Source organism: Lodderomyces beijingensis (assembly GCF_963989305.1).
Source record: "Lodderomyces beijingensis strain CBS 14171 genome assembly, chromosome: 8".
NCBI lineage: Eukaryota > Fungi > Ascomycota > Pichiomycetes > Serinales > Debaryomycetaceae > Lodderomyces > Lodderomyces beijingensis.
The window spans coordinates 127,899-138,568 of NC_089977.1; the positions used below are offsets into that span (position 1 = coordinate 127,899).

At 46.9% G+C, this 10,670-nt stretch overlaps 6 protein-coding genes across 6 annotated transcripts; 4 read left to right on the forward strand and 2 right to left on the reverse strand. All coding sequences in view use genetic code 12, as the record gives it.

Annotated features, from left to right (window-relative positions):
* Nucleotides 1-160: 160 nt before the first annotated feature.
* LODBEIA_P58200 (uncharacterized protein) lies at nucleotides 161-2,536 on the forward strand (the record flags this gene model as incomplete). Its single annotated transcript, XM_066976195.1, has 1 exon — nucleotides 161-2,536. One exon carries the CDS (start codon nucleotides 161-163, stop codon nucleotides 2,534-2,536), a length of 2,376 nt encoding a protein of 791 aa, XP_066832758.1.
* Nucleotides 2,537-2,620: 84 nt separating this feature from the next.
* Nucleotides 2,621-4,807, reverse strand: LODBEIA_P58210 (uncharacterized protein; the record flags this gene model as incomplete). The annotated part of the gene is made up of 1 exon (XM_066976196.1): nucleotides 2,621-4,807. The coding sequence occupies one exon, from the start codon at nucleotides 4,805-4,807 to the stop codon at nucleotides 2,621-2,623; it is 2,187 nt and encodes a 728-aa protein (XP_066832759.1).
* A 218-nt stretch (nucleotides 4,808-5,025) lies between these two features.
* LODBEIA_P58220 (uncharacterized protein) lies at nucleotides 5,026-6,993 on the forward strand (the record flags this gene model as incomplete). Its single annotated transcript, XM_066976197.1, has 1 exon — nucleotides 5,026-6,993. One exon carries the CDS (start codon nucleotides 5,026-5,028, stop codon nucleotides 6,991-6,993), a length of 1,968 nt encoding a protein of 655 aa, XP_066832760.1.
* Nucleotides 6,994-7,245: 252 nt separating this feature from the next.
* On the forward strand, nucleotides 7,246-8,619 carry LODBEIA_P58230 (uncharacterized protein; the record flags this gene model as incomplete). The annotated part of the gene is made up of 1 exon (XM_066976198.1): nucleotides 7,246-8,619. The coding sequence occupies one exon, from the start codon at nucleotides 7,246-7,248 to the stop codon at nucleotides 8,617-8,619; it is 1,374 nt and encodes a 457-aa protein (XP_066832761.1).
* A 77-nt stretch (nucleotides 8,620-8,696) lies between these two features.
* LODBEIA_P58240 (uncharacterized protein) lies at nucleotides 8,697-9,785 on the reverse strand (the record flags this gene model as incomplete). The annotated part of the gene is made up of 1 exon (XM_066976199.1): nucleotides 8,697-9,785. One exon carries the CDS (start codon nucleotides 9,783-9,785, stop codon nucleotides 8,697-8,699), a length of 1,089 nt encoding a protein of 362 aa, XP_066832762.1.
* Nucleotides 9,786-9,986: 201 nt separating this feature from the next.
* Nucleotides 9,987-10,658, forward strand: LODBEIA_P58250 (uncharacterized protein; the record flags this gene model as incomplete). The annotated part of the gene is made up of 1 exon (XM_066976200.1): nucleotides 9,987-10,658. One exon carries the CDS (start codon nucleotides 9,987-9,989, stop codon nucleotides 10,656-10,658), a length of 672 nt encoding a protein of 223 aa, XP_066832763.1.
* Between the last annotated feature and the right edge of the window lie 12 nt (nucleotides 10,659-10,670).

Consider the following 10,670-nt stretch of genomic DNA (forward strand, 5'->3'; position numbering starts at 1 on the left):
CAGGTTTCAGGTTTCAACTTTTGGCAAATTGCACCAAAAAGAACACATCGCGAAATGCCCGCGTTTTCCAAGCCGAAGCCCAAAGAGAAAGAAAGATCAGGTCAATTGGATTGGACCAGGTTTGAAGAGATCTCCCTTGATGCAAGCAGAGGCGACAGAAATGGATCAAGATGTTGAAAAGCTCAACAATTACCCAAGCGCAGACGAATTGAAAGAGATTGTAACCAGAAACTCAAGCACTCCCTCGTTTTCCTTTGTCATTGCCATAATCAATTACACCATCCCACAGGTTTATGTGTCCCTCCTGCCAGAGGTGCAATGGCTGATACGGCGCGTCTTCCGCTCGTTGATTGGGTTTGGCAATTTGGTCAATAAACTATTCATTTTGAAAGATGCACCTGCACCTGCACCTGCCGCTGCTAGCGAGTTGAGCTTGTATTGGGAGATATTGGAGCAAGTATTTGACGAGCAACTTGTGCCCGACCTCATGGCGCAGGGAAGAGCACTAGAAGTGAAAGAGATCGACAAGCTCATCTTCAAGGGCAGAGTGTTATCCTTGGCTAACGAGCTTGCACTCGCACACAAGGTCGATAAAGTCAAGAATCAGCATTTGATGTCGACGGATTCCTACGTGCTGTTTCTTTCGCTGTCGGTTCTTTCTTTATTCCAGCAGCAAAGCAGGCTAGTGCCCGAGTTGTTCATTCACTCCATTCTCAAGTTCAACCACTCGTCTTTTAATTCCTTTCTCAAGGTCTTTTTCCATGAACAAAACTGGAGCTATTTCCTCTCGGTTTTCAGCTCCATGAAATCGTTTCAAAAGAGGGAGTACGTGAGATCATTGCTCACGGGATACCTCCCACAAGTAACTACCGAGTCAAACATCACAGCGTTATACAACATTTTGAAGTTCTCGGTAAACGAGATAGACAGTGCCACGGTTGAGTCGGTGATAACACTCTGCCGCAGAAATCTAACTCAACTAGTGGCCATGGTGATGGTTCCGGCCTTGCCTCAAAAGCAATTGCTATCGCAGCTTCAAACTTGGTCCGACCCAGCTCTCATTAAAAGCGAACCAATACCGATCCAAGAGTCGAGAACGTTTTTCCTCCTCGCCTTGATGACATATTTACAAGCCACCCAGCACGAGCTTTTGAAATCCTTGCCCAGAAACCCTACATTTCTTGAAGGCATTAGCAATCATCTTCAGGCAAACTCGAATCATTTGAAAAACTTGGGGATAGTATTGGCCGACTATGTTTGCGAGCTAAATGGCGACGAGCCGATTTTCAAAAGCGCAAACTTGGAAAACTCATTCAAACATAATTTCGTCGCGGCACTCAAGATGAATTATTTGAAGGATATGCTGGAACAAGAAGCCTGGGCCGTATTTGAAAATAGCCAAGGGAAAAACCTGCCGATTGAGGTAGCTACAGTGCAAAGGGAATCGTCAAAGACAAGAGGTCCACCCATGATTGCTAAATTGGATCTGGATACGACAGACAATGCCGAGCCAGGAACACGCAAACAGGAAGTACCCAATCCAATCTACATCAGAGATCTTCTTTCATACATCTTGACAGATACCAAAAACTCCAACGCCCACGACCGTCGTTTGAAAGCACTCTTGTGCGGTCCCGCGCTCCTCAAGTCCAAATTCCAACATGGAAACGAAGTCGAGTTCTACACGGAAGACCTTGTGACCAACTTGATTGGGTTGGAAAACTACTACAATGACGCCGGCTTTGAAGAGTTGAAATTGCAAAACTTGGTCGCTGCGATAGTGACAAATCCAAACGCCACTTTTCATTTGTTCAAGTTGTTATTGAATGGAGATTATTCAATTCAGCAGAGAGTCACAATGCTAAGTGCCCTGGGCTTGGCGGCACGGGAACTACGCGGATTCACCAATGATGAAGACACTACTGCTATTACCGCTATTACCACTATTGCATCACCCACGACGTCACAACCAGCGAGGAAACAGCTTCCCAAAAACCTCCACGACAAGTATATGCAATTAGACACAAACACTTCATCATCAACGGCACCAGCCAAGGTTCCCAAATTCCATAAACTAATATCACAAAACTTCTTCTTTCCCTGCCTCAACGTCTACTACGAATCGGGCGGCGTGGACATAGGACCAACAATTACCCCGATTTTTCTCGCACACTACATCAAGACGCTATCGATATTTATCCACTGCGCTTACCCCATCTCGTCCCAACTCAACGATATGTGCAAGGAGTTTCTAACGCTCATGTGCGCCATCATCCGGGTGGTCAGTTTAGATGAGATTCAAGTTGTCGAAAGCGTGATCTTGGGAATTTCTTTGGTTTTCGACGTGTTGGACGGATTGTACATGATACAAACGTTTTCAAACGAACTTGCATTGATTAGCACTTGGCTACAAGATGCATGGGAAGGCATAATCGATGATGGGTTGAAGAGGGCTGCGGCGCAGCTACTTGTGACAATATCGGAGACGGCAAAGAAATATGAGCGGACCATGATTTATCAAGACGGCCTACTTTGAGAGCAAACCTCATTGTCCTAGATATATGTCCATGAAACAAAAGGAAATGAAAGGACATATATACATATATTCACACATCTATATTTATTTCTTAGCACCGTACCTTGACACTTGTTTCCCGTCAGGAATGGTAAACAAGACAGCTTTCTTACCCTCCTCGTAGGGAACATCAACTCTATAGTATCCCTTTCTCTCAAACTGAATAATATCTCCAGCTTTCAACTTGGCGACATTCAAATCAGCAAGGGCATTAGAATGGAATTCAGTAGTCGGAGTAAGGAAATCCTCGACATTATCTTCTTCTTCCAACTTGTCCTTGGTGATCAAATGATCAAAATCAACCAAGTCGACAGGGATCTTGTCCTTGGTATCGGCCAACCAAGTAAGTTTCTTTGAAGTCTTGCGGAAGTCACCTTCCAAATGCAAGTTAGCCTCGATGGATTTAACAACGTCGCCTTCCTTGGTGACCTTCGAGACGATAACGTTACCCCAATCCATAAATGTCACTTCTTCGCCTTCGGCTAAATCAGCATCTGCTTGATCAATGAGAACTTGGTCAGCGTAAATAACGGTCTTGTCGCCAACTTCAGGGTTCTTCTTGTGCTTGGGTTTAGTTTCAGACTCGGGGGTTTTTGGTCCATTCAACAACTTGACGGGAACTGCCAAGTGGGCATCAACAGCAGTGAATCTAGGGGCAACGGGGTCAATAATCTTTTTGTTTAACGCCCAAACGACAGACCAGTCCAAATTGATGATGTTTCTACTTGGACCCTGCGAGATTATAAAGTTTCTCAATCCTTCAACGGTCATTCCTCTTCTTCTCACACCGCGAACAGTGGGGAATCTTGGATCGTCCCAGTTTCCAACATAGTTTTTATCGACAAACCATTGCAATTTTCTCTTGCTCAACAATGTTCTGACAAAGTTGAGTCTGCCAAAATCCCAAATCGCCACTGGTCTCAAGTTCAATGCCGCTTGGATCCATTCGTATTGCGGGTTACGGTCTCTGTACTCGTTGGTTCTCAACGCATGGGTGACCCCTTCGATCGAGTCGACAACAGGCACACAAAAGTCGTAAATAGGGTACATTTTCCATTCGGTACCGGTTCTATGGTGTGGAGTCAAGTTGCATCTGTAAATGACTGGGTCTCTCAAGGCTTTGTTCAACGCCTTGTAGTCAATCTTGGCCCTTAAACAGTTTTTCAAACCCTCGGCAGTACCGTTCTTCATTTCCTCGGTGAAAATCTGCAAGTTTTCTTCAATCGATCTTTCTCTTCTTCCTGAAGGGTCACCAACCATTCTTTCTTCTCTCATTTTTTCAGAAGGGGTATCGTCACAATAAGCCTTGCCGGCTTTGATCAAATCCACGGCCAACTCGTACATCTTTTGGAAGTAGTCAGACGAGTAGGTGACTTGGTCACCCTTGATTCCCAACAATGCCAAATCCTCAATGATGGAGTCTTGAAATTCGACTTTTTCCTTGGTGGGGTTGGTGTCATCGAATCTGATAATCAACTTACCCTTGTAGGCATGCGCAAAATACTCGTTCAAAACAGCAGCCTTGGCGTGTCCAACGTGCAAGTATCCTGATGGTTCAGGAGGGAACCTAGTAACGACCTTACCCATCTCTGCGCCGGGCAAGTCGATTTCGAAACTGGCCTTGTGGGTTTCTTTCTTACCGCCAGAAGCGGCAGTCTTGGCGGTCTTTGCTGCCCTTTTCAACTCATTCAACGAGCTAGCCATCAACTCGACAGATTTATCAAACTTCTTGTCGCTCTCGGCCAAGTAATTGTACCATCTCGAGATGTTTGGGTAGACGCCGTTTTTCAACACCGATCCCATGAGCGGGTTAGCCCTCAAGACGCCCCAAACGGCAATATCGGCCAAGGTGACCTGGTAGCCAACAATGTAGGATCTAAAGTTCAAGTGAGCGTCGAGTTTCTCCAAGTCGCCAACCAAGTCCTTGAAGTTCTTGTTGTAAAGTTTCTCCAACGCAAACTTGACCCAGGGCTGAGACTTGGATTTTTCGGTGATGATGTCGGGGAAAGTTTGCGCCAAAAAGTCCAAAGCATCCAACTGGTCAACAAATGTCTCGCCACCGGGAGTCACAAGCTTGACGGCAGCTGTGGCATCTGAGACGGCAGATTTTTCATCGACAAACTCAACTGGGATGGAAGTGTCGATGTCGCTTGCATTGACGAAAAACGTCGCAATCAAAGCTGGATAGGGGATGGCCGCAGCTTTACCGGCAACTGTTAACTGAAAGGACATTGCGAGGTCGAACCTGAAGCTGTAGTTGGAGTTGAAGAAGAAGAAGAAGAAGAAGAGTTTGCAAAAGGGTGAGTTTGAAATTTTCACGAAGATCAAATTATCGCGAAAATTGACCCCCCCAGAGGAAGCCAGGAAGCTTGCTTGGATACAGCACTTTTCAGCTCCCAACGGGCCTTTAACAGAGACACACGGCCGTAATTCATTCAATACCAGGTCCCATGGTCGACTCGAAAACTATAGGTGGGTCGCCGGTGGCTGCAGCTAACAAACCCACAGCAAAGCGATCGCCTTCGATCCTAGTCACGGATGCTAGAAGCCACCAGGTGAAGGGGACACGAGCTCCATTTGCCGGTCAAAACTTCAAGAAGCAGCAAGAGCTACAACAAAAGCAGCAGCAGCAACAGCAGCAACAACAACAACAGTCGGCTTATAGCTTTGAACAGCTGCAACACCAAAATGCATTGCTGAAGAGATTGGCATTCAGAAACAAATTTACTGACATCTCGGTGGATAATTTACTCAGCAACTCAAGTGATATACCTTCAGGGCAGAGCAGACTACCACCACGGATTGGGTCGCTTAGACTGAATTTTGGTGGCATGAGATCAACACGCTCTCAAGCACAGGGGCAACCCCAAGGACCACCACAGGCACAACCAAATTCGCTGCTAAAAGCACCGCACATGAGTAACACCACGGCGCTGGATACCATAACCAGACGTAACATCAGAAGCATTCCCAAGCTATCTCAGTCGTTACCGGCTAGAACATCCAAAACGTCGCAAAAGTTGGTTTTGATCCCCGAGCGCCAAAAGTCGGGCTCCTCGCCACCGCCTACAGCTCGGACCGACTCGCCCGAACCTCAACCGTTGCTGTCCTCGGATGCTGCAGATTTGCTGGCTCAAATCATGCGGTCGCGAGCCGAACTAATGCCGAAGGAGAAGCGTGCCCAGGAGTTTAGCAGGATGACGGCTTATTTCATCTGCGAGGAGATTGATTTACCAGCCGTGGCTAAATTCTTGCGGAAAAACCATGAGGTCAAGCCCAGGCTATACGATGAAGCATTGTACGTGCCATATGCGTTGCCCTTGTTACCTGGTAACGATGGGCTACGAGTTAAATCAAACAATTCCACCAAATTGCAGGCAAAGAATAAGCATATGGAAAAGATGATTATCAAATCAGAGCAGAAAGATCATCTTTACGAGTACTATTCAGGAGTAGAAACTCCAGAGGATGCCAATAATTATTCCATGGACCCTGAGGTTGAAAACTACGAAAACAACGCGCCGTTTGATCCTTCGGAACCTCAGTTTTTTGCTCCTCCCTTGGATGATCGCGACGAGGAGGAAGAAGGCCGTCGAAACGGAGATGCTAGTGAACGAGATGCAAAACAAAAACGGAGATTTGAACAACTCAAACCTTCTTCTTCTTCTCATTCGTCTTTGTCGTCGACTTCATCCTTGAGCAGTCAATCAGACGTGTCCAAGCACCATGCCGAGATGTTTGTGTTTTCTTACGGAATCGTTGTGTTTTGGAACTTTTCCGAGATCCATGAAAAAAACATCCTTGCTGATTTGGCCTTCTCGGATGAAGATTTGCTCATCAACCAGATTGACGAAGAAGATATCGAAACCGAGGAGTTCCATTTCGAATACGACAACCAGATCCACAGACCGAGAATCTACAACGACATGATCACCTTGCGATCCGGCGACCACTTGATCAAGCTTACAATGTCGTATGCGATTGCACAACTGACCAAATTGGGGTTGTTTGAAAGTAGAATGGTCAACATCCTCCACCTGGTGAGCCGTTTGCCGAAAAAATTGGCTTTGACCGGCCGCATCGGCTTAAAGAGAAACCAGTTGCTCAAAAAGTCGGGCAAATTGTTCAAGTTGAGAGTGGACGTCAACTTGCTGAGCTCGATATTGGACACACCCAACTTCTTCTGGGACTTTGAGCCGGCATTGCACCCCTTGTACACCGCCGTGCGCGAATACTTGGAAATCGACCAGAGAGTCTCGGTCTTGAACGACAGGTGTAAAGTGTTTTTGGAGTTTGTTGACATTGTCACCGATAGCATGAACGAAAAGAACACCAACAGAATAACCTGGATGATTATCGTCATCATCTTCTTGAGTCTACTCGTCAGCTTATTCGAGTTTATATTGGAAGTTCTCTAGCGAGGGCCTGAGATAGCTACTGGAAACGTCAGTAGGGCCGTATTTAGCTGTAATTGAAGCTCATCGAAATGGTTCAAGCGATTCTCTTGCAAATCTTTCAACTCTTGGAGGTTTGGGGGTGTTGATGTTTTTTCACCAGCACGTGACAAACACACACCACCCACACCATTTGATACACCTCTACTCGATGGTGTTTTTTACAACCAAATAACCAACAGCGGGACAGCATTCGTATAGGGACAAGGAGGGCCCATGAGTCTAAGATCAAAGTATGCCAGCCCGTACTCTATCGCAAGCGCCAGCAAGCAGCCAGGCGACAGGTCGAAATTGAGCTTGCCCACACCAAAACTGGGGGATAGGAACCAGAATCAGAATGTGTTGGCACTTGGAGTTGACAACGGCAAGAACGGGGAAGGAGATGGCGATGGCGACGACATGATGATGATTGAAGACGAGGAAGTGTATGAGTACATGTCCAATGCAGCTGTGAGCGGCAGCTTGCCCGATAACGACCGCATGGTGATTGAGGAATCCCCCGAGTTCGAAACCATTGACGGGAACATCACTTTTTTGGTGGTGGACACCAACTTCGTCTTGAGCCATTTGGACATTGTTGAGGACTTGAAGCAGCTCGCAGTGCAGTTCCAGCTCAAGATAGTCATTCCGTACTACGTGCTTGTCGAGCTAGATGGCTTGAAAGAGAGACGGCGCACGGTGAGTGGAAAAGACGATGTATCCGCCTTGGCCGTGCGTGCCAACGATTGGATACACGCAGCTCTTGCCACTAGTCTGCCGGTAGTTCGAGCCCAGAGCTTATCGCAGCGCATAGACAAGGACAAGGTGAAAGATGATGCGATTCTAGATTGCTGCTTGTATTTCAGGGAAAAGTATGCCAGTTTGGTCGTGTTGCTCACGAATGACAAGAATCTCAATAACAAGGCGCTAGCCAACGAGTTGCCTACGGTTAAGTACGAGTACAAACTCAGTGCTGGGTCCATTGCTGAGACATGTCTCCGCGAAAACATCCATAAATTTGGCGTTAGGGAAAAAGTCGAAGTTGCTCGAGCCCAGGGCTACAGGATCCCTCTGCAGCAGCAGCAGCAGCAGCAGCAGCATCAGCGCAATTATTCAGACAACCCCGCTGGCACCAAGCCAACAAAAGAGTGGCTAGAGCAGGCGCTTCAAGTCGAAGAAAATCTAACCCCCAGGGAAATCTTGAGCCGACTCTACTTGGAGATTCACAACGGATTACAACCAGCGCTTCACAAATGCATGCAGGATGAATACAAGGAAGAACTCGAGCTCGTGCGCGACTATGACCGGGACAGCTTTGCCTCATTACAAGCTTGTAGTTTGCTCATAATTAGGTTTTGGCCGCAGGTGTTTAGTCAGTATTTCCGAACAATGCGTAGCAAATTCGTGCCATTTGAAGAAAGAGGCGAGCGCAGAAACGTCAAGAGGAAACCCGTTTACACTGACTTGCCCACCGAGTCCAACGCTCAACAGTTTGTCAATTTCTGGGGTGCTACATTACTGGTTATTTACAGAGGAGTCATGGATGAAGGTGAGCAGGAGGCGTTGGAGGCAATGATTCAGAGATGGAATAAAATGGTGGCCATGATTTGAGTCACAGCTCGAGCTCAAATTGCCTCGTCTACCCTCCTCACTTCTCCTCCCCTTGCATTCTCCAGACTTGATTAAAATTACAACTGGCCAAATTTTTTTGCTCGTCTCGCTGGTGATGGTGATGGTGATGGTGATTGGGAGTTTTCCAAAAACGCTTCTGAATCATCACGCTTCAATCGCCGCTTTCCAATCTGGCCCAACTTTTGGCGTCTCATGGGTGAGCTTTCTATTGAGGGCGGCTCAGGATCCGAGTCCGAACCCTCGCGATTAAACTGGAAACTCCCTAGTTGTCCAACTCTTTTCCGCGACGTCAAGTTTTGCAAAGTGTGATAGCTACGTTTCCTTGGTGACACTTGCGATCCCTGGTGCAGCTCATCGTCATCGGCTGCATATTTTTCTTCATCATCCTGCTCCTCCTGCTTTATATCATCATCATCATCATTATAATGCAGCTGGTAGACCAGATTCGCGAAATCCCAATCGTTTGATACTGCGTCTTGAACAATTTGTCCCAACTGTTGGTGCTTTGACCGTCCCGAGGATTCCAAAACATGCCGGTACTCCTTTCGCATTCGATTCTCCCACTTGTCACTTTCAAATTGATCGATTCCCTCAGCTTCATCATCGTGGTTCAATCTGTACTTTTTCATCGCTTGATCACCATGGCTCTGCTTAAAGTTCATCGTGAGGAATCTAATATAGGAATCCTTTGCGCCGACGACTGACTTCAACCCCTGAAGCTTATAGTTCAAATAGCTGGAATGGGCAAATTGCTGGTAAGTTAGCTCGGTCAAGAAATTTATAGTCTCGGCCGGCTGCAACTGCTCCAATTCAAACTTCCAATCCAAACCAATGGGCACGTCGACTACAATGCACTCTGTCGAGATTGTGAATTTGAGCCGGTGGGGAATCTCCTTGTTGATCGACCGTAGTAGCTCCAACAAGGTGGCATGGCCCAGATCATCAATAGATATCCTTTTGGCCTTTCCTTCTAGCTCGTCTCGATCAAGCTCCTGGACCCACACCTGCTCAAAATTGGTGAAATAAAAGCCACAATGGAGAATCTTGGGGTCATATCGAAGACCAAATATGCATTCACTGGGGTCCATTCCATTGATTCGTCTGTGGAACCATCTTGTAGGTGGCTCAAGCATCATCTGCGCCATGGCTTAAAAGAATCAAAACCGTCTGGACGCTCAAGTCCGAACGCTTAAACGCTTAAGTCAGTACCCCCCTCCCCCTCCCCCACACTCACAGTTGGTTTTGCTTTTTCCTTCCTACTGCTACTGCTACAGCTATTATTTTATTTTATTTTTTTTTTCTTCTAGATTCCCATCCAATCTGCGTTCAGATTTGCGTTCCGAAAAATGACAGGGCCACGGGTTGAACTATACAGTGATCAAATCGATGAGCTCGTTTCCAGAGTTGAGTCTCAATGCAATCGAGATGGGTCAGCGCGGTACCTAATCTCGCTAGCTGGTGTTCCTGGCGCTGGAAAGACCACATTCGCCAAGGAAGTCGCCACGAAGCTCAACAAGATAGCCAAGACAGAGGTGCTCTCGCAAGATGGGTTCCATTTATATAGAGCAGAACTTGAGTCGATGCCCAACCCGGCCGAGGCCATTAGACGACGAGGTGCTCCATTCACTTTCAACGCGCGAGCATTTGTCGATTTGGTGTCTTGCTTGCGCGACAAGTCCCAGCAAGTGAGTGCGCCTTCTTTCGATCACAAATTGAAAGACCCCGTGGAGAACGATATCGTTATTGGCACCGACGTGTCGATAGTTATAATCGAGGGCAACTATGTCTCGCTACGCGACAAAGTTTGGCAAGAGATTAGCTCGCTTGTGGATGACACATGGTTCATCACTACGCCGGAGCAACTTGTCAGGTCTCGGATAATCAAGAGACACTTGGACGCGGGAATAGCTCAAACTGAAGAAGAAGCTTCTGCACGAGCCGATGGAAGTGATTTAGAGAATGCTAAATACATCCTAGACAACTCTAGAACAACCAACGTTTTAATAATTACACGATGATCTCTATAACGA